At 44.2% G+C, this 22,871-nt stretch overlaps 2 protein-coding genes across 7 annotated transcripts in view; one reads left to right on the forward strand and one right to left on the reverse strand.

Annotated features, from left to right (window-relative positions):
• Positions 1 to 1,036: 1,036 nt before the first annotated feature.
• LOC131878775 (sodium/potassium/calcium exchanger Nckx30C-like) lies at positions 1,037 to 21,542 on the forward strand. Of its 6 annotated transcripts, none has more exons than XM_059224888.1 (10): positions 1,037 to 2,280; positions 2,617 to 3,767; positions 8,872 to 9,078; positions 11,238 to 11,379; positions 13,488 to 13,636; positions 14,159 to 14,269; positions 15,330 to 15,534; positions 16,691 to 16,806; positions 18,311 to 18,447; positions 19,130 to 21,542. In XM_059224888.1, the coding sequence occupies exons 2-10, from the start codon at positions 2,856 to 2,858 to the stop codon at positions 19,368 to 19,370; spliced, it is 2,220 nt and encodes a 739-aa protein (XP_059080871.1). In that variant the 5' UTR covers positions 1,037 to 2,280; positions 2,617 to 2,855; the 3' UTR covers positions 19,371 to 21,542. The 6 variants fall into 6 exon arrangements, with proteins under 6 accessions (XP_059080871.1, XP_059080872.1, XP_059080876.1 ...); XM_059224889.1 differs by lacking the exon at positions 15,330 to 15,534 and adding an exon at positions 15,577 to 15,751; XM_059224893.1 differs by lacking the exon at positions 8,872 to 9,078 and adding an exon at positions 10,092 to 10,115.
• Positions 21,543 to 21,707: 165 nt separating this feature from the next.
• LOC131878776 (evolutionarily conserved signaling intermediate in Toll pathway, mitochondrial-like) overlaps positions 21,708 to 22,871 on the reverse strand; it is a 6,198-nt gene continuing 5,034 nt past the window's right edge. The window contains exon 7 of the mRNA XM_059224895.1: positions 21,708 to 22,286. Within this exon, the coding sequence (XP_059080878.1) occupies positions 21,853 to 22,286 (434 nt within the window). The 3' untranslated portion in view covers positions 21,708 to 21,852. The remainder of the gene's footprint in view (positions 22,287 to 22,871) is intronic.

A 22,871-nucleotide genomic window follows, 5' to 3' on the forward strand; every position in this document is an offset into this window, starting at 1 on the left:
TCCTTTAGAGCGAAAAGTTTGCCCTTGATGCAAACTTTGAAGGCTTCTTCACGAAAGTTTTGAATTTATGATCCATGAATAACTAAAACCATTATCGGTTATAACCTCGGTGCAAGGTCGAAGTTGTGGAAGCTCGAGACATTATCACTGTCTGTGGGCTCTATATGTACACTTACCAAATTAGCCGACCACAATCTTAACGAATTATGAATCACCAATACAATCTAAAGCGACAGCATATCTGTGATCAGATATGGAACCGCTCTTGCTCTCTCCCGTTTCCCTTTGCAGGTTCGGGAGCCAAATTTAATTAGAACGTGGAAACACCCAGAAATCAAATATTGGAAAAGCACGATTAAAGCCAACCAAGAAAGACTGTGGGCCGTGCTGGCTTAATGGCCTGCAGAGAGAATTTTTACCGGAATTCTCGCTTCATTTTGGTTCCCATTCTCTTGAACAGAATGGCCATCAATGGGCCCATGAAGCATCTGGTACGATGGTTTCTCAGAGAGCACACCCGAGTGGCAGACAAACGTGGGATTAGAAGTAATAGCTGTTGACTTTGCTCAACCATCAACCGCCAATACCGCACATACTGTTTGCCTAATGGTTTGGAAGGTCCGCCCCGGAGCAATTCATCAGTTATACTTTCGATTATACAGGATGTTACGACGTCAACGGGTACAATTTTGAAGACTATTGCCTCGCAGATTTATTGTTTCGTTGTTTGAAGTCTCTGCTCGAAGTTACTCTCATCATGGCATCCTGGACTGGCCGAGGAAACCCAAGTAAAATACAAACAGACGCAAGACGAGCAGGCAAAAGCAAAGGCCAGCACAAACATGATAATTGAGGTGCCTTGAGATTGATGAAGCTGAACTGGACCACGAAAGACCATACATGGCATCGAATCAATATTCGATGACCGATAGCCGTGACCTTCTGCCTCGGATGACAGACACAGACTCTCCCACGGTAAAGACTCGTGAAGACGAGCCATGGAATGGTCCAATCGACTACATCTGACTTTGATCAATGTTTTTTTTCTATTTCGAACCAATACCCTCTGTCCCGTCCAGGCCTAGTTCCAGAGCCATCAACGTCTGTCGTCGTCGCCCTTGCATGTTCAAGGGCTTGACTTACTGCAATTGCCTTCAAAGTACCTCATGCATGACAATTTTTGGCATGTTGGGCCACACCACACCACGCCACGCCACACTAACACATCCAATGTTTCAGCGGGTTTTCTGAGTTTACCCTAACTAGTGCGCCAAGAAACCCCTTAACCCGTCGTCAGCCTTGAAGAGAGAAAAGGAAAGAGGAAAGCTGGTTCGGACTTGAATGCCTTTGACTACTTGGAAGTTCCGAACCGCGAGCACTACATACATGCAAGCCCACGTGGAGGGAACGTGGGAACGTACCGAACGCACACTCACGAGCAGAAAGACCGAGAGAGGATCGAGCGGGATCGAGAATTAGGCAGAGGCGAGGACTGAGGAAATGAAAGGAGAGGGTGGAACACTCGCTACTTTGGCACCACAACAACGAAAAGGAAAGAAGGATTCGAGTGTATTGGGCTTGAAAAAGCAAAGCCCCGAAGTCGAAGTCAGTACAAGGCCACTGAAAGAGGGCGAGGGCGACTCAATGACCAAACATGGAAAGCGAGCCCTAACCAAAGTGTAACCATCGCGGCGGGCCTCCCTAAGGCTGCTCAGGAGGGAAGGAGCCGAGGAACCGAGACGCCTAGCGAAGATCACAAGAGATGTAGACAGGCCTAGTGTCTACGTCCTTCTCTTAAAAAAAGCAGCCTTCTTGTTATTCCTCTCCATAGTTGAGCCATCAGCTGTAGCACAACTCGCTCGTTGGGAGGAATTTTTCATCCTTGTGCCCAAGATAGCAGGAACCAAATGGTGAGACCGAGGGAAAAGGAGCCAGCTTGTGTAAGCGTGGCGTTGGTGGGATGAATCCAACGGCCTTCAGAGGCCGAAGTGGAGCAACCGCCAGCTAGTGCAGGGGCCCTTGTGATAAGAATAAGTGAGAGGGTCTCACTCACTTACTTAAGCACGACGCACACGAGGCACGGAAAAAACGGGCCAGAGTTGTTGTCGTGGTGGGGGTGGCTGCCACCGTCAAAGAGGAAAGAGGGCATGGGACTACCATTTCCAGTAATCTCTCTTGCGCGTTTCTTGGCCCCTAACTGCGAGTCTCTGGCAGAGTGGTGGTCTGAATGGAAACCAGCACTTGGAGCTCGGTGGGCCGTCTAGGACATAGAGAGCGATGGTAAGGAGAGTGGCTGATTTTGGTTCGAACAGTCAATGTGTAGTCGATTCTGGCTGTGCCACACAACAGGGTGTGAAGTAAAATCCCTTCTCTCTTCTTCCCCATCTATCCATCTATCTGTCTGTCGCTCTCCTAATCATGCTGGTTTCCCTACCTTCCCCAAGAACCTTGGCTAAACAGATGTCTTGAAGACACCTTTTTTTGCCAGCAAATGTGTGCTTGTGTGTAATCAATTCCTCCTTCTCCTCCTACTTCTTGAAATCGACCTTTTAAGCTAACCCCTCTCAATCTCAGTTCGCTTGTAAGCTCATCTTCAAAAACATTTGGTTGTTTTAGATGTTTAAGGTGGTCGATGAGACAGAGTGTCGAGCTTGCGACAGCTCAACTTTTGCGTGCAAGGAGTTTCGTTCGAAGGTGATGTCAACAAACTCGGTCACAGTGTGATTAACCCGGAGACCAACAAAGTATTCATTCAACAAATCATTGGCCATGATCAACCGTTGAGCTCAAAACAGTTTGGAATAGTGTGAAAACATTTTCTACTAGCCCTTTGGAATTGATCATAGTGAAAGGATATGGCCATAAGCAAGACCATGAAGCAAAGAAGAAGGTTCCATTGTGGTGGAACCTGGAAGAACCCCGAGCGTCTAGCTCAATATGTGGCCCTCTGCATTTTGTACTTCCTGGGGCTTTTGGCATTCCAAAGGTTCACAGGTCTTCTCGGTCCCTCTGGGCCAATCAAGATTGCTCCCATCAAGCTCCCGGACAGCCATGTGTACTCCAGTGATGATGTTCGGGAGTATCTCTACCTCAGCCAGGCCGAGATTCAACCTAGTCCTCTCTTCAGACATCTATTGGCCGAAGTCCAGAACAAGTCAGGCACTGAGAAAGATGCCCCGCCAGACCCGTTCTTTCCACCAGATATCTTTACCATGGAACAGAAGCGCAGTGGTGCTGTTGCTCTTCATATTCTTGGTTTGATCTACATGTTTGCAGCCTTGGCCATTGTGTGTGATGAATTCTTTGTACCTTCCCTTGATGTCATTATCGATGTCATTGGTTGCTCTGAGGACGTGGCCGGTGCCACTTTCATGGCTGCAGGAGGTTCGGCACCCGAGTTGTTCACCTCCATCATTGGGGTGTTCATTGCCTTCTCTGACGTGGGCATTGGAACGATCGTTGGCTCGGCCGTCTTCAACATTCTCTTTGTGATTGGCATGTGTGCCCTCTTTTCTAAAACGATTCTTCACCTCACGTGGTGGCCTCTCTTCAGGGACTGCACCTTTTACAGCATATCTCTAATTGCCTTGATCGGCTTCTTCCTGGATGAGAAGATCGAATGGTATGAGGCAGCTCTTCTACTTCTTATCTACGCTTGTTATGTCATCTTCATGAAGTTCAATCCAAACACTGAGCGTTTTGTCAAGAAAATCCTCTTCAAGAACAAAGTGACCCGGGTCTGCAGTACTGATCACCTGGTGCCAAATGTAAGTATTCTCGTCAGTAGTTAGCTGCTTCCCTTCACCTATGTTAATCAATTCTGTAATCACCATTACCTTCTTCTCCAATCACAGCCTTGGGGCTTGCAATGCAGTATATTCGGGGGGCATAATTCGCCCCCTAAATGCCAAGACATAGTAAGTTCTAGAGAATTGGGTCCAATGGGTCAGAACGTAATCTGACCTTCCCCCGGGTAATAAATTAACGAGAAGTCGGATGACAATACCAGGAATTGTGATCCAAAACATATTTGTAACCCAGATTCGTCTGTCTTACTAAGGTACTCTGCCAATGACTCTTTATTCAGTCTCAGAGAGAGTCCATTTCCCTACGGTAGTGTAACTCCAGCATTTCAGTACCTGGACTAAAACAATCCACTTTATGCTGACCATTATAATTGAACATACAGAAAACTATCGAGACAAAACTTTCCAAAGAGGCAATCTTAATTTTTAAGCAATTATTTCTTTATTACCTGATCACATTATAGCCATGGTTGTTGTAGGCCCTTCAACTGTTTTTTTACAAGCTCAATGTCGCCTGTCGTAAACATTACAAAACTCGTTCTTTCCCTGACATTTAAAAAAGGCATGATCAGACGGGACGAGCGAAAAGTGACGAGGCGAAAAACCAATTTTAAAGGCAATTAATTGGCAGAGCTCATTGGCATTCCCTTGATGCATTCCTCCATATGCCCTTTAGATGAAGAACCCTTTCCATGATCTAATCTAACGCAGAGTTTCCCCGTTTTTTTCTCCAACAACCCCCAAAGTCTCTCACGTGGTCAGTAATTAATAGGAAGGACCCGTATAGCTCTAAAAGGCCAAGTTTGGAATAGCCCGAGTAGCGTGGCCGTGGGCTCGGGAACGAGCCCATAATTGCATAAGGCCTGGAAACGGTCGCCTCTTGTTTGTTGTTGTTGAAAGAGAAAAATGACTAAGGAGAGTTGGTTTATTGGTTGGCTCACGATGGCTCGTTCCTTGGCTGTGTATTCGTGGGTGGAACTGACTGACGAGTTCTCAAGTAGGAACGCAAGGCCAGGCCTTTCCGAGTCAGTCCTGACGTCACGCTCTTGCCACGTTGTTAGAAATAGTCATGTACAAAAAAGAAATACTTGGTATGATCCCGTTCGATCCTCAAGGAAGCCCCCTCCCTCAGATTAGGCGCAGAAACAATGTTCTCTAATAATTGGGTATCATTGCTCGGGGCGGAAAAGTAAAAATAACAAAAAACACGTCAATGGATCTTATACTTCCTACTCTCTTGGGCTTGACAGAAAGTTCCACATGTTCCGGGATGGGGCATGGAAGTACAAATGATTGATCAAACAATTTTGATCGCTTTTCTTTTGTTTCCTTTATTCATGAGCGTTTGTGATATCGGGAAGGCTTCCGAAGTTAGTGTGCTTGTCCAATTTTAGTCGATAGCGTACAAAGTTGTGCTAGATTAGGAAGACAACGAGAGGGAGAAGGAATGCAAATATTGGATTCAGGTTTATCACGCCTTTGTTGTTGTTGTTGTTGTTGTTGTTGTTGTGTTGATGATGATGATTGATGATGATGATGATGATACTGAAGGAGGAAGACGAGAGGGGACGAAGAACTAACCCAGCAAAGAGCATACAAGGGCAGCCAACTCCTCAGTAAAAACACATTAGTGGCACAATCAAGATTGTATTCCAGATCTTCCAGCCACTTCCATCCAGGATCCACTTTTCGTTTTCTTTTGGTGCTCAAATGTTTGAGGCTCTTGGTACGTTGCAAACTTCTGACAAGACGAGTGAAGAACTAGCTGGAGAGTAGCTTTGGTGTAATTGTGGATTCTTGCCTTCTTACCCTTGAGATGGATATCCACACAATAACCTAAAGTTAACTCCTCTTCGTGGCCGTAACCTTCATTGAAGGTTTCTTTCTTCTTTCTCTTTTGGTGTCATGCAATTTTATGGCCAAGATACTTTGAAAACCCTGTCAAACCTTACTAGCAAGAAGAGCTGATGTCTACCAACAACCTTGACAAAAAGTATAGAGCCTGTTATTAGTCACGGTAGGGACGAGAAGAGGCTAAGGAAGGAACTCAGGAGCTTAAAACAACGTTTTCATGCCAGCAAGAGCTCGCCCCTCGGATTCCATGGAACTTCTTCCTGCCTTTTATGCATGACCTCTATTCACGATGATAGGACCGACTTCCCAACTTCGAGGGATTATAATCAATACGTACCTCAGGCCTCTTCCTCGATTATGATCTTAAGTCTAAAAACGTCTGACGTTTTTTATCCTGAATCTAAGCTAGATTAATGAGAAAGACAAGCCCCTCAATGAGTCATAACTACATAGATGAATGGTCACGAAAATTGATACCAGTTTCGTCCAGATAAAACTAGTAACCTGCTTACCAATTGTCTTGGTCCCGTTCTCGGTTCTCAAGTTTGGAATACAAACAGCTTTAGGAGTTCAAGTGTTCATAATTCAAAGTTGGAAAGAGCGAGGTCAACCAGGAGCCCCCCCCCCCCCTCCCTCCAACAACACCTCCAACACCCACCTGACACAGCAGCCTTTGAGAAAGATTGAAAACAACCGTGCAGGCAACACAAGGCCCCTAAAGTTTCCCTCCAAAAGCTTTTTACAAGTTTCCCTACACTTTGCTGAATATGATGGATAGGAGATAGGCCCAAAACTTCGAAAAAATCTTTACACATCATCTTGAATGATAGGACGGGTAAGCAAAGTAACTTTAAAGTAAGTGGGCCCGGATGAAAATGTGTCGTGGAGGACGTGATACGACCATTATCAAGAGTAGCAGGTAAGCACCCTTTTTCGGTCCATTTGAAGTTGACCTACGAAAGTACGATTAGTTGGAAAAGGAAAACTACCTGGACAAGATTTCGCTATTCCCAGGGTGTCATTATTTGACACAGCTTACAAAAGCAAAGCCTGCTTTCATAATTCCAGAATGAAGCGATAAAAGTGGTCTGTCTTTTTCTCTCGTAACGGCGAGGTCTTTGGTAGGAGGACTCACCACTGAGATCCAGATCTTCTTTGGTAGTGACAAGTTCCAAGTTCTAAAAACAAGCCTATTTGCATTGGTAAGTCAGCTTCCACAAGATATGCCCCTCGAGGCGAGCCAAGGGAGGAAAGGGAAGTGAAGTGAAGAGGAAGATTGGGTAACAGATTTTGGTGACAGCTCGGATCGTTTTATAGTTGACGTTGGAACACTCACATAAAGAAAACCTTTCATCGCCAGTCCAAAGACCCCTCGAAGCGAAGGGCTTGGCTGGTTGGCCTGGCTTGCCTTCACTTTACCTTGGACCGTGTACGAACGTACACAAATGTCAATTTCATTAACAGACGAGAGACATTATCAGACCGCCCCGTGCCTTGCCAACAAAAGCCTCCATTGAGATATTTCCACCACCATAATAGAAAAATGTCACCCCTGCAGTCTTGAACAGAGTAATAAAACCCCATTTTATGACAAAGACGAGAAAAGACCAAGGCCATTATTCTGGCCAAGACTAGTGCAGTTTTCCCCGCCACATGATGCCTTCCCGCTAGGCCTGCCGACAAATTAATTACATTGCAAATCTACTGTCGGAGCGACAAAAACATATTTATTACTCACCCCACTTCTTTTTGGAGTGGTGGGACCTCTTTAATTTTTGTCATTAAACTTAGACCGAGACAGCTGGCACCCGAGGTGTCCTAGCGTTGGATTCGGCCCAAGTGCAAGGAATTAGATCCTTCCCGCTGGTCCTTTACTCTGTTCCAATCTCTGATCCTGACCATGCCTTTTCAAAGCCTTATTCTGTCAGATATCAGGCCATCCATTAGTGTTTAGCGTCTTCCAAGCAGTTTCTCTACTCGCTCACTCACTTACAGTCGCTGCAGGTTTCGGACGAAAAACAAGGCCAGAGGCTATCAAAGAGCCCCGCTCGACCATGGCCATCCACTACTGGATTCCCAAATAGTCTTTGATGGCTACATCACAGTTGAGATTCATCACCTTGGGCTAGGCTTGGCTCGGCTCAGTCGAAGAATGGTCGGCTGCAGGAGGTAACAAAGCCCAAATCTCTGACGAGAAAGAAAGATAACCATCATTTTAAGATAGGAGACGACGAGAGTCCAAATACCAGGAAGCCCACATTCATGGTTGCCGCCAAAGCAGATATGGTTGGCTGGAAAAAAGGTTACAGAACGAGATGCTATCTTAATGACCCCCATTGCTTGGGCCTTGTCCGACCACTGGACTGTACTTGAAGAAGGCTCAAGCAAACGAATAGAAGAGCAAAAGAGAGACATATTCATGTCCATTCATGACGTTTTGCGTTGCAAGTTGAAATGAGATACACTTTCAGCAACGAGACAATTTCTTGGTCCAATTTTGATTGAGACGAATGGTGTCCTATTTATGGACATCCTGACAGCCTCTATTCATGTGGTTATTCCACGGTGCCTTCCTTGCATTATTCATTCACTCTTTTATGCTCACGCAAGTGAACGTTAGTATTGAAACTCGTATTCATCTTTGTGATGGCATTTACATGGGACGGAAATTGGAGCAGCCAAGTTGAGAAATTCACATCTTCTCTGCTCTCATGAAAGACGTCAAAAACTTAAGATAAGATCAAATCAATCTTTTTTTGCTTGAAAAGACGAAGAATGTCTTTTAAGTTCAACTTTCAAAGTTGAAGGAGGAGGAGGCATACTAGAGCGTTAAAGAGGGCTTGGGCATTCTTTAGTGAACACCAGACTCAAGATGGAACAACTTCCCTGTCTCATCCAAGTTCATGCCATATTTTACCATACGTACAAAAGCGGGTTGAGGTTGAGGGGGGGGGGATGAAAATAACAGCAAGCACATCCTCGAGCTTCCAGTGAAGTGCACGTGTCCCAAACCCCTCGATTTGTCCGATTTACCAAACCAGACTCCTCGTGCTCCTGCTCTCCTTGATCCCTGTTCCTTCGGTGCCGTTGAAGGTAGTGTTTTTCCAGTGGCCTCACTGGCTCTTTCTCTGGCGTGCGTTCCCTCTTATCCTATTTGTTGACACGCACCCAACTCTCACTGAACAATGTCTCTCACTTTCTGCCTACCTAGGATGTGGATTTTCTTGACTTTGGCGAAGGCGTCCCCGTTAGTGATCACTTCCAATGCAAAACCAGCACTACCTACTTTCAGTCCCAGTCTGCAAACACAGTCCTCGTTGCAAAACGTCAAGAAACCTCGTCGTCCACAGTTCATGTTATGCTCTATCGGGGATCAATATGCGGGACAAAGTCAGGATATTGCGATGAATTGTGCCAGGTAGCTCGTTGCCAAGTTTTCCGCTCGGTCTGACACCACCATCTCCACCGATTTTCCCTCAACCACCAAGTCCATCCAAGCAAAGACTCGTTCATGCATCCTTGAATTTTCAACAACGTCGACTTCTTGGCCCTGTCTCAATTTTTACTTTCTCTTCGTTTTCCCAGCCATTTCGGTCTCTTTCTAGCAAGAATGGTAGTGAAGTGGGATAACGCGCGCACCCGATGATCTGTTTGGAAATTCAAGGATGCATTGGGATCATTTGGCTGGCGGAGGTTTGCTCCATTTTCACGCAAGAGGGCGCTTTCAATGCCACATGTAGTGCACCACCTACCTACTTTAGACTAAACCTAGACAGACGCTTCTCGCTCACAGTGTTTTCTAAAATGACTTGGTCTTCAGATTCAGTTTCCTGGTTTCCTTGTTCCACCGAGAAGAACGAACCCACACCACACTTTTTGTTCCCAGTCACTAGTTTAAGGAATCTGATTGATATTTCGTCGTTATTCCATGAATGGAGCAAATCTGGGCCGTGGTCGATGATTAATGGGGCCAGATGACACCCTCATGCGAATATTCGTGCAATCCTTGGTATCCTAGCCATGTCCTATCCTCTCGTAGTCCCTGAAAAAAAAACGAGGCAGAAACCATGTCCGGGCTCTAATCGTCCATGGCTATGGCTATGTCTATTTACATCTATTCATGATCTCTGGTTGCGTAGTTGATCCCATATAACTTGTCCTGTCCTAGACTCCTATGCAATAGTTGCTATTTTTGGCCGAAGTTTGAACTTAGAACTAGAATCGTTCGAAACATAAGCGCACAAGAAAGTGTGGTGATTGGATCATTCATTCATTTGTTCGCCCTAAAGTGTCCTAATCCCCAAGCACTGCGAAAGGTGAATTGGGTAATGGTGATTTACTTTACAAATACCGTAAGAAATAACAACAAGAGAATATCTGCAAAGCACCTCCACTCCTCCTGACTTGTCTCTACTGGTTCCCCTTTTACAGCATCCCTCAGCGGCAGCGGCCTTGGTGAGTTTGGTTCCAGAGTCTGTGCTGGTCCCTGTGTTCCAAATGCCTGCTGAGAATGTTCATGGTTGGCCCTTGCGAGGAAAATCTGAGTGAAACTTGGTCGGGGAACTCAATCATAGAGATTTACAGGATAGAATCAATCGGACTAGTAACTTGAAGCATTTGTTTGTATCTTCCCCTTTGTAAACATAAAAAAAAACTTTAAGAAATTTCTCTTCTCAGTCATTGTTCTTGTCAGAGAGAGCATTTCTGAGTTTGGTTTGGTGTTCAGAATACCATTTGGGTTAAAGTCGTAAATCTTTGGTGCTAGCCAGCCCAAGAGGCCTTCTAGATTTGTTATCTCTATGGTCTGGGCCTGTCAAAGGGAAAAGAATGGGGACCTCTTTTTTTGAGGAAATGTGCCCCAACACCTTGGGAAATCTGTCCATTACAATCACCCATGATTTGGGAAATGGCACATCGAAGTGGTTCCTTCCTTTTTCCCTGTTTGGTTCCCATTGGGCCAGTTATCCAATAATATAGCTTGAGCCGCATGCGGATTCTTCTTCTTGCTCGTTGTTCTCGTTGGCGTTAGCGCCTTGGACTGATTTCTTTTCCAGGATATCTATCTTCCGAATTTCCTTCTCTCAACTACTATTTCTATTGTTACAACTCCTACTCCTACTACTTTTATTGCTCTTACTACTGCAAATGTTGTTGCTGTTATGACTATGATTATCGTTCTTGCCTCTACGTACTACAACTATATTACTTCTACTATTTCTACTACTTTAACAATCTTTACCAAGCCACAACGTTTGACAACAAAGACTTTCCAGCTCTTCTTTGAATGTTCAATTGCATGCCGACTTAATTCAAAAAGTTTTCCGAAAGGGGACTACTTTCTCCTTTTTTCTACATGCTTTTGCGTTCATTTTTCAATATCTTGTTCCGGACAGCTCCATGCTCTGTAGCCTAATTACGTGTACAAAGTATGCTCCTTGATTTCTTATTGTGGACTCTTCTAGCAATGCATCAGTGCATTTCAAGAACGGCTTGGACATGTCAATTTCCACTTTCATATCGAGAACAACTCTGATTAACATGAATGAGCCCCTCTTTAAATGGATCTCACCCTTTCAGGCTGGGGTGACAGGTGCTGCCATGTCCGGTGTAGTGGCCGGGGAAGGAGCCCGCACGAGTATCCCTGTCCTTCATTCTGGCACCCATTTTCGACACGGATTACTGCAACTCATGATCCACACCATCGATCCCCTCCATGACGGTAAGTCCGATCCTTCATCCTTTATCACACAGAGCAGACTTTTTATGTGAATGATGTGCTACATTTGACACCGGTAAACATGGGGCTGTTACTGCCACTTGTCCGCATTTCTGAACATTCTGTGAATCAATTACAGCATTAGCAGTGGTAACTGACGGTTCTCTCATTTAAGTTGTATCTCTTCAAATGGGGAGGCTGAGGATAATCCATGTTGGCAAGTATCTCAAGTTATTCCCGGCAAATGAGACTCAGATTAGGTAGATAATCACATTCCACACTAATATTGTAAACGGCAATGCTAGATGTAATAATACCTACCTACTGTCCTCCTTTAGTCCGGTCATAGCTCCGTAAATCATGTCTTTCTTTTGAGGAGGAACTCGCAGATGGGCCTGTGAGATCCAACCAGAGGGTCCGGGCCATAGGTTTGGCTAACTGATAATAAAGGCTCCCTCAAGCCCACAAGGATATTACGGACGGTCTTGGCATAAACAGGGTAATCTATTCTGGGCACATTATGCCAAGAAAAAAGGAAATATTCTGGAGACTCGCTGGTTTTCTCATTCGTCTTTTATTCTCGCTCTCTCTTGTTCGGGCTTGAAGTACAAGCTTCCGGCGCTTCATGCCTTGTCTCCAAGATCAAAGAGATGGCTAGATAAGTGAAAAATATCCTCTTAGATCCAATCCATTATCCATCAACTCGAGTAGAAAGGGAAAAAGTCAAACAGCATCACGATGTAGAGCACAATAGTGCAGAGCATAAGCTTTATTTGTATTGTATCAGTGTTCGAACATCCGTCCCATTTGTGGTCACTGGAACTGGTAGCGTTGTCTTCTTACATATTGAACAAATTCCTCCCACTCCATGGGTGCCGACAAAGATTCGGATGACTTGGTTCCATTCTATCTATCTCTGTTGCTGATAAAGGGTGCCATAGTTTCCCGGTTCAAGGAATTGGTAATAGATTCTTCCAATATCCTATTACTGCCATGTGAGGGAACATATCAATTCTAAATCACAGTACTTATGGCCCTCTGGTGCGTCCCAAAAGTTTCTCTGGTGAGGAGAAAGATCTCGAATTTTTTGCTATTGAAATTTGGAACCAGTGTGCTTAAGTTTTGGAACTGGAATCCATTTGCCCCCCATTGGAGGGGCGTGTTCGCTATTATCACGAGACTTAATTTGTCGCATTCGCTTCGGACTCTCCTCTTATCTGTCCATCTATCTCCATGTGAGAGCCTAAGTGGAAAGAGAGCGAGAGGAAACGTGGTGAGTGAGTGGGACGACCAAGATCCATCCCACCCTGCCAGTGGTCATCATTACGAGCATTCCCTTCCCCATCTCGTCTATCATCTCGGGTAGTGGTATTCCCATTTGTTTGCTCCCTCAAGGGCGAGCTTTGGGTACAGCAAAGTTGTCTACCATAGGCGGGCCTTGTTGCACAGAACTTGACACTCTTTGAGGAGTTTTTTGCTTCAAGATGAATATTAATGACGAGGGAAGACGACGAGAAAAGAGGAGTTCTTACGAGAATAACAGAACATTCCTTGGAGAGTCCCAAAAGTGAGAGGAGTGGGTTCAACAATTGCATTCACTTTGCTTGCATCCGCTTTTCTCCATTCATCAGACAAGGCGCAATCCCATAACAAAACACCCGCTTCTCTCGGAATCGTACCAGAGCTACCATATATTGTGGTCTGGTCATTTAGAAAAACACGATCAAGCAACCGAGACAAGCCCCCTTCCATATCCCCCCTCCCCTACCCCCCTTCCTCAATCGCGTTTCTTATGGAAAATATTAGTTCCCACATGCCAGTAAATCAAGGACGGGTGTAAAAATCTCACCACAAGGCGAACCCACAACGCGGCAGTTGACTGATATGGCCTTCATCAAGTACCATTTTCTCATTGTACGCCGTGTTTCATTTCATGTGCCATTGTGCTGTTTTGCTAGAAGTAGTAGTACTACTTACTACAGTATTTCATTGCTGTCACCACCACCATCTCCACGTTCACAATAGCAACCCAAACCCCGTTGTTCCTATATATCCATCGCTGAGTGAGCAAATTCCCCGTTAACGTGCTCAACCTCCACAATTTCTTGCAGGTAAAGTCGACGAGAAGGCCACCCAGTTGCACGCGATAGCTTCGCTCAAAGTTCTTTTGGACGCCACGAAACCACAAGATGGCCTCAACGGAAACGCTACCAATGGCGACCAAACCCATGATTCGGGAAGAGCCAGTCAAGGAACAGAGGTAAAACAAGACATGAATTGGCCTCGAGTCCACTACTAAAGGCTCAACCTTTTAGGTGGTGGGCGGGATTTTGATTCTTGGGGTTGTTATCTTTGCCATCTTTTTTGTGTCTTGTGTTTTCGGATGGATCATTGACATTTAGGAAAGGCTAATCTATACAAAGACATGAACCGTATGCGCCCTAAGTTACCAATAGGTAAAAGAGAATCTGATCCATGTTAACCCCAGAGCTCCTTGGAAAATCCTTTAGACGATATTTGTTCCTGAGGAGCTGGCTGGGATAATGGAAATCATTGCACCCCAGTTGCAAGGCTTTTGGGAGCTATGGTGCAGAGCTATGGTGGTCTTGGACGTACAACGTACATACCAGTAGCTGATCGTACGTAATTGGACGTAGTGAGTTGTTTCCTGCAATTAAAGAGCTGGGGACTCAAGAAGTGCGTGTGTTGTGGCAGCAATTTCGTAACATAGTACACTCACTCAACGAAGCATTGAAGATCCACTTTGGTTCTTTCCAATTAGGTTACTCACGTGGATGCTTTCACCAATGCCGACCAATTGTCCCAAACGGGTCGGCTAAATGGAATCAATATGACCTCCGCGTCAAATATCTCTACCGTCCAACAAACCAATGTAGGATATGTACTCCCTCGCTCTCAGGATGATGTACCGTACATCTTGACAGACCTTGAAACGGGCATTCACGGGATGAAGCGATCTCGTCTCGATCCTCGTTAAGCGCTCGTTTCTTTTTCCTCCCCAAGGAATCCTGGTTTTGAGATCTGTCAAGGGTGCATGGACTGTAGAACCTTCCTTTTAAAGTATCCCCAACGCTGGCTAGTCGACTACATGCCCTAACCTACTTAATACTATATACATATATATAAATTAAAATGCATCACGTCAATTCCCATGAGAGCTTATGTTCGGCGCACACCATGCTAAAGCTTCTAAACTGGCCGTTCTTCCTCCGTACATTCATGTTTTCTAAGGAAAGTGTTCTCCAGGTGATTGTGGTTGCCCAATAAATGTATCGCTACCACGCCACTTTACCATAACAGTTTCTTTTTTCAATACAGCATATCCTCGATGGTGGTATTCTCCTTCTCTTGTTCTGTTACTCTTTTTGCATTTTTTCCGTCAAAACCGAACTTTCCTCACAAGCATTCGAGAAACTTTAAACGAGCATGCACGCAGAATGATATGATGCAACAACCTTTTTCAGTCATCTGGAAGCTCGACGAACACGAACTTTGACCAGCTACCTACCTAGGTAGTTCTAGACTGATTGATGAATAGAAGGAATGAAACGGAGTGTAGATTTGCACCTGATTGCAAATAAAAGATGCACCCCTTGGTTTACCGACTCCGTGTATATTGGTTGCATTGGTCGAAGTGGCGATCCAAATCATCACTTGATGATGAACGAACAACCCGTAAAACTCTAGATAGCCTCCGAACCACGTTCTTAATAGAAAGCTTTACCGAGCACGCACTCAACAGCGGGAGCATCAAAACTTTAAATGCAAGTTTGAAGTCTTTCGTGGTTCGTATACAACCACTGTACGTACACATGCTTAAAGGCTTGAAGAAGAGCCCGGAACATAAGAGGAGGAGGAGGAGGAGCGAGCTGCAGGTTCACATGGGCTTTTGAAATCATTTTGACTTTTAAATCAACTGTCGGTCGTTGCAGGATGAGGTTCGTATCCAGGCCGCATTGGCAGCCGGAGATCCTCCCCCCTCAGATCAAGGTGGCATGAATCTTGATGAAGTTCAACCTGAACCCCTTGATATGTCATTTCCTCGTCACGGTCTGCAAAAACAGTGCACCTACCTTCTTCTCTTCCCCATAATTTTCCCACTCTGGCTGACCTTACCGGACACGAGAAACCCACGAGGTGAGTTCTGTGTGCCGATGTGACTAACTCTGCTTCTTTCAGGGTGCTCCTGGAGGTGGGGGTGTGACACCGTCCCAAGCCAACGATGAGGAGGAAGACAACCAGCCTCTTGACTTGTCGTGGCCTGATACGTGTCGAGAAAGGACCACTTATCTACTCATCCTCCCCATTATTATTCCTCTCTGGCTAACCTTACCAGATACGCGCAAGGCTTCAGGTACCCGAACGTTGGTGGGGTGCAGCCGCAACGACCCACCACCTCACATTTAATACATAGATCCAGCTTGCCAAACTACGTACCTCATCACCCCCGCAGAACTGGGATCATCTACTATTACTAACACATAACTACCACAGAGTTTCTAAACCATAGTTAATTCAATTGCCTTGCCTAAATCGAGCCATCACCCACTCAAACGTACTAGTAGAAACCCCCTCAACTAGTCATTCATTGGCTCTTTTTTGAGCCATTGCTCATCATTTCCATTGCAAATAGCCAATGTTTTCTTCCCAAGTTGCTCTTGTGCTACAACAGCAACTATAACTACAACAACAACAGCTACTACTACTGCTGTTGCTATTGTTATATTTCTTCCTCCACTTCTATTCCTCTTCAGTTCGTTCCATTGACCACTCAAGTCGTCCAAGATACTTGGATTGCACCCTTGACAACAGTAGCTGAACTTGGAAGATTCGCTTCCCTATACACACGTAGTAGTACCAAAAAATGGACACCAAACTAGTTGGCTGCCACTCAGATTCTTGCGAGACGAGCCATATTTTTGGATCTTGGGAGCCTGAAAGCACCCCACCTCGTTGGTTTTGGCATCAGCTGAGAACAACTGTCATGGCAATTTTTAGTCGACTCTTTAGTTCCGTTCCAATCGAATTGCACACTTGATTAACCTACAGTAGAGTACATAGTTCTCTTTCAGCCACTTGTCGTCTGTTTTGAGATCATCTTCAATCGGTTCGCTCAATCAACATCTACGTACAACAATGCATACACATTATACAAACAGTAGACCTCTTTCGAAGCATACGAATTTCTTATGATACCACGACTGTCCCGTTGATTCAGCTAAACCATAATCACCAAGGATAAAAGATCATTCCTCGCTCTCATTTCATTCATTGTTTTCGTTTCGATTTACAGCACGGAAATTTTTTCCCATTACGTTTATCGGGAGCATCCTGTGGATCGCTATCTTCTCATACATGATGGTCTGGTGGGCAACGTATGCTGGAGATGTCTTCAATATTCCTCCTCCAGTAAGCAATTAGTTAGAAATACAGTCTTGTTTTATGTACGTTACGTAAAAGAAATATTTCCAATTTATCTGTTTTTATTTCTTTTCGACGTCTAAGCATCTACTTGGTCACTAGTTTTGTAAATCTTATTTACCCTCAAATTTTGGGCAAGTGGGAGCAAGGCTCTAGAATCTCATTGGATAATTTAGATCGATCATAACGTTCATTATTGCATCGAAAAAGATGTCACTCCTCATCTATCATCATCTCTTTGCGTACAGTAAATAGATAAATGAATAAATCATTAATGATTATTCTTATTAGATGACAAAAATGCTCAAAACCACCTGACCTTGTGTTTTCAAAACTTCACGTTGAAACGTTGGCTTGTTTATGATGAAATAAGCCGTCATAAAGAGAATAATCGGACCGATCTTCCCGAATTTGTGTGCTTTTTCAACATAATGCCCTGAATGTGGCCGCAAGTCACAATAGAAGAAGAGGGTTCCAATTATGAGAAAGGCATTCGTGCCGCAACTGGAAGGCAGAGAAGAACCATTGGAAAAGCTAACAGAAATGGATTATTCAGCAGACAGTGAAGCTTAGTGCCTTTGGTGCTATTTTATTTGTCAGTGTGGATGGGAAGGCGTTTTCGCTTTAAGAACCCTCTCCACTTTGACTGACTGGCTGACAGATTATTCTTTTGCGAGTGAAATGAGTCGAGGAGTTGCAAAAGTTATGTCTTGCCAAAATGGAATGAATGCAGTTTTCTTATCGCTCCAAATGAAGGCAACAAAATATCCTCCAGAGACGAGTGCCAATGAGGGGAAGCCTAATTTATGGATCATGATGATTACTTCACATTCTCTCTTCCCAGAAAAACGGATCATGGAAGATGAGGGATGATTGCGAGAAAGTCACTTGGCATGACCAATAATGTAGTGTCTCGCGTGAGACTCCACATACAATTTCTCCTTTGACTGAGCCTTTGATTGAAGGCTAGGACCAATTTTTTCCGATATTTACCAAATTTTCATGTCCAAGTTCACGGCCTTTCAGCCGAGGCCTCCTCTAAGTAGCATGTCTACAAAAGCCATTCTCGAGAGGAAGAAAAATGTATTCTAGAGAGGGCCCTCCTCAAAGAACTGTACAACGCTTGCGTTAAGAGCGTGGAAATTGCTCTGATAATAAATGAAATGGTCGGGGCGGAACCGTTGGGGCCTTGATGTACTGTAATGAGCCTTTCCGTCTGGATGTTTCTCTTAAACGGTGGGCTGACTTACTCAACATTAAGCAATTGCACCACGTTCAATTTGACGTTGATGTGGCCAAAAAGTACTAGGACCAATAAAATGAATGTATGTTTTTTTAAAACTGGTTTTAAAACGACTGCACCCTCTCTTATTTCGCCGAAAACTCCTGCCTGCACTCTAATATCATTATTTTGGTTGGTTGAATTACTGTTTCGTCTTCTCTGGATTTGAAGGGGACTTGTTTTTTTTTTTCACTTTCATATCTTTTCCAGGTCATGGGTCTGACATTCTTGGCCGCTGGCACTTCAATCCCAGACCTTATCACCAGTGTGATCGTGGCACGCAAGGGATTTGGAGACATGGCCGTATCCTCCTCGGTGGGATCCAACATTTTTGATGTCACAGTCGGGTACGCTGCACTACATATAAGAAGTTCATCTCTTGTCCATTCTCTCAGGATGGTTGTGCAAGAATGTCAAAAATAAAGGGAAAGGTTCCAATGTAAGGTTCCATGACCTACTGTTTGTACGTACCAAAGTCACAAGTGAGCCTTTTCAAACCAAGGCCAGATCTCGCCAAGACTAACTAATCACGGTCTATTCTGAAGTATTATCAATAGCGTCCAAGTAGCTTTGCCACAGAGATCATTGCTAGTTTAGCTTGGAGCGATCCGTTCACAAACGGATGTAATCCAAAGACCTGTTTTGAGCATGGGCAGACCATGTTTGTGTCGAAAAGGGACAAGACACTGCTCCCCCATCCTTCTACTATTCTTCTAACCTTAACCGATCAGTACAACAGCACCTTCTGAGATTGACAACCACTTGGGTTGTAATGAATTACGTGGTTGGCATGTGAAATTAGCCTCAAATTACGTCAGTGCCAAGCAGTAGGTGGAACAGAACTGGAGCTCCTTTAAAGTTCATACATCATTAGACACTGGAGCCATTTTACAACCATTCAGTGGATGGATCGAAGCTTGTGTCTAGCGAGGATCTGGGTAGGCAAACAGTTCGAAAGTACAAAACATAACTACCTCGACGAGTCAATTGGTTTCGTGCTTAAAGTTGAAAGTTGATCTTTTGTTCCAGATTACCATTTCCTTGGCTTCTCTTCACGATCGTGTTTGGCAAGCCCGTTCCAGTTTCGGCTACCGGCATGGTGTGTTCCATTGCCATTCTCTTTGGCATGTTGATGCTGGTCTTCTTCTCCATCTTGGTCTTTAACTGGAAGATGACCAAGGGCATGGGCTTCTCCATGTTCGTCTTCTACTTCATTTTCGTGGCCGTGTCGCTTGGATTTGAGTACGATTTTTACGATTGCCCGATGTAATTTGGCTCCCGTTCGGAGAACACTCTGGATGGACACAACAACACGACGGAAAAGGCTGGGGAAAGTCCGATTTTTAAATATCCCGCGGAAACCAAACCATGCACCTCAACAGCAACCTTGCACAAGAAAAAAATCCCTAAACACATACGAATTCTGAAGAAAAGAATGATTATTGTAGTGCACTTTGCACACTAAGAGATACTCACACTCACTAACTTAGTCACACAACGACGATGCCGTTGCTCTCATGTTACATGAATACTCAGTAGGTAATCAATAAGTCATTCCAGCTCTAGAATATCGCCATCGGATGTGTGAACACACGTGGTATGGAGTGAGAGGGTCTGGCGTTCCAAAACCAAGGCCATGTTTCAAAGAGCTGTACTCTCTTCGACAAAGACCATGTAATTTTGGGGACAATCTAGAAGAGACTAGCTTTTTTCTTTCTTACTAGACAATTTGAAGATTTGCTCACAAAACTAGCGAAATCGATTGGAGTTTCGACCGGCCACCAGAAAGGGGTGTGTAACTTTTTGCAATGAATGCGTTTGTAAGCCCGACAAGCAGTGCCTCAGTCATCAGACAAATGGAGCCGAGTCACTGAGTCATTGTGTAAACAGCCATCCATGATCCATTTGTCATGGCGGCTGTTGACCAGACACTTTCTTGTCTCAATTCTCACGCTTCGCTAAATTAAAGAGATGTGACAGATTTTCAAGACACGTTTTGGAGGATTTCATGCGACAAAGCTTCTCCTTACATATTCAACTCAAACTACTATTTCAGTACATTAGGCTGGCAAATTCGCTGTTGGACTGTGGACAAGTTCGTAGAGGATGGCCTCGAAAACATTTGTCACTTGATTTTGACAAGTTTCCAATTACCAAACAAAATTCCTCATCAAATCATCAAGGCAGTGAATGAGTCTAGAGCTAGAAAGTAGATTCGACAGCAATAATAGCAATGATCATCGTCAAAGTACTCTAACTGAAAGCAATCTTTTTGTTCGTTTTTGCCATCCGAGAAAGATCACATGCTCTTCCGCTTTGGAATCTCTGGAATTTCTGGAATCCCATGTCTTCTCCCAAGATACACCCTAGTCAACCCCCTCATCTTTGAAGGACAAACTGCCCCTTGCGGCATTGCTTTCGACGGAATTGTGGATTTTTTCCCCTCAGTCACACTTACCTAAAACACACTAATTAATCCAAGTATGGCCTCTCTATCTCTCTGAAGACATGAGGAGGAAAACGTACAATTCTCAGTGTTTGAACTCATTTCTTTCCTTGACTTGATGGCTAACAAATTTCTAGCCATTCTTGACCTCTTTCTCCTTGTTGACTAAATTTATTGATTGAATGCCCCTCTTTGGGTTTTGTTGCCAGTACTGGACGTTCTGTGACCCTTCCAGCACAAGCGTTATTCATGATAGAAGCATTTCTTCTTTCATCATGACTCCGCCACTTTTAGCGTAATAATTAATATTCCTCGAGATTCCGTTGGCAACCAATGCTTTCTTCAGCCATCCAATATGAGACACTCTATTCAAGTATCTTATTTTGTCCGCCCTACTCTTGGTCTGATTTGAATGGTTCTCTAACAAAGTAACAAATACCACCACTAACTATGTACATTGTCAGATGTCCTTTCGATTCTTTTCCATCTCCCTCTGTCTCTCTCTTTTTGCCTCCCTTTTCTCCGTCTCTTTTCGCTTTCTTTGGCTTTTTTCTTCCAAATGATCATCTGCCGAAGAGACTTTAGTAATTATCTTGAAATGCCACTTATAAAAGAGGAAGTCATTTGGACTGGAAAAAAAATGCTTTGCTGAATTGGTGCAAATTAACGACTTTGAAATTAATTACGGTTCTTAGGGCTAACAAAAATATCTAGCATTCTCAACAGCTCTACACTAGTTCTCACTAGATCTCACACAATACTCTTTTATCATTGCTGCGAATCCTACTATTGTCACTATCATTAGTACTGTACCAATCAACTCTATTGTAGTTCGTTATTTACGATGATCGAATCACAGTGCATTCAGTTCGGAGTAGAGCAAAATTTATTTTTCTAGACATGCTTGCAAGGAAAAAGGCTTCATTTGAGTTGAACAAATTGATTCTCGCATCCATTGGACTCAAAGCCAAAGACGCAATCTTGTATCTCTCGTAGTGTCTGAAGTACAGAAGAAAACAAAGATATCGCTTTTTGAAGTTCAAATCGCTCCATTATTACTGATCATCTCCTCTATAAGAAAACTACTACAATCCATATATTTGACACAATTTGACGTGATCAAGGAAGCCCCCAATGAGCTCCTTTGTTCGCAAGTGTATATTATTGTTCTGAATTGTGAAATTTTTATTTGACTTGATGAAAACCAATATTGGATAATAAAGTATTCGTTGATGATAAATATTGCTGTCCAAATATTGATTTATCTCAAACTAGTTAACTACACGACTCAAAGCCATCGCAGGGATCAAGATTTCCGTACGCCTTTTTGATCCGAATCGATCGGAATAACCGGTCCCAAAGGACTGGATAACGTGAATAAGATGGGAATGTCTTCCAAATCCGGATTCTCCTGCTGAAGAAACCGAATCCATGACAGTAGCGAGTCCTTGGAAGAACTACCCGTGGCACAACATCCCAAGAGCGTGGCATCGTCTTGCTCATGTACATTGGGAATTCTCACCAGGTCTGAGGGAGAGTGTTCTCCATAGTACCAATTCTTCAGCTGCGACACATCATCTATATCGCCTTGAGGGGCTGGAGGTCTAGGAATGGCATCGCCTCTGAGAATGAAGTAATTCACTTGCACGTCTCTGAGCCAAACACGAAAGGCGCCTTCCACGTAGAGCGCCTTGGTTTTCGGGAGTTTTTTAATCATATCCCGCTGAAGTGGGCTCTGGCCTGAAAGAAACTCCAACTTTAGGGTTATCTCTGACTCAGTCATTAGCCATTAGACTTTGTAGCTTTTTTCGTGGGAAGGTCAAAAAATACAACAACGTATCCTTATGATTGATTGGCACCTTTCACATTCATTTGAAAGGTTGGCATCAACGTGTACCGACCAAACTTAGAGCAAACTTGTATGTACGTACATGAGTCGTGCTTGGGAGCCAAAATCTCGGTCGTTTCTCAGAACCCTGGCCGATGAATCTTCGTAAATATGATTTCAGTTACAACGCCATATCGGCCAAAATGCAGATGGGAGGGGACGAGAAAGTTGCTCGTTTCATAACTTCGGAAAACCAACTCTTGCGGCCAAATGTCTATTCAGTCATCGGAAGAAGATGGCACAACTAACAAAGAGGGGTTTCCATTGGATAGGATTTTTGCTTCTCATGCAATGGAAATCAAGTCAGGCCTTGCTTGGTGAGTTGCTCCTTGGTCCTCGTAAATACCTTCCCCTCTTCATGAGGTATTTTTGGGACGCAGTACAAAAGAACGACTCACTACTGGCTTCTGGCTGATTCCCGACAGTGCTGTATAGCA

This window comes from Tigriopus californicus, chromosome 4 (assembly GCF_007210705.1).
Source record: "Tigriopus californicus strain San Diego chromosome 4, Tcal_SD_v2.1, whole genome shotgun sequence".
Lineage (NCBI taxonomy): Eukaryota > Metazoa > Arthropoda > Copepoda > Harpacticoida > Harpacticidae > Tigriopus > Tigriopus californicus.

Coding starts and splice junctions, on each gene's coding strand:
- LOC131878775 (XM_059224888.1), top strand. CDS start 2,856: ATGGCCATAAGCAAGACCATGAAGCAAAGAAGAAGGTTCCATTGTGGT. Junction 11,380..13,487: donor CATCGATCCCCTCCATGACG/GTAAGTCCGATC, acceptor AATTTCTTGCAG/GTAAAGTCGACGAGAAGGCC. Junction 15,535..16,690: donor GGACACGAGAAACCCACGAG/GTGAGTTCTGTG, acceptor TTCGATTTACAG/CACGGAAATTTTTTCCCATT.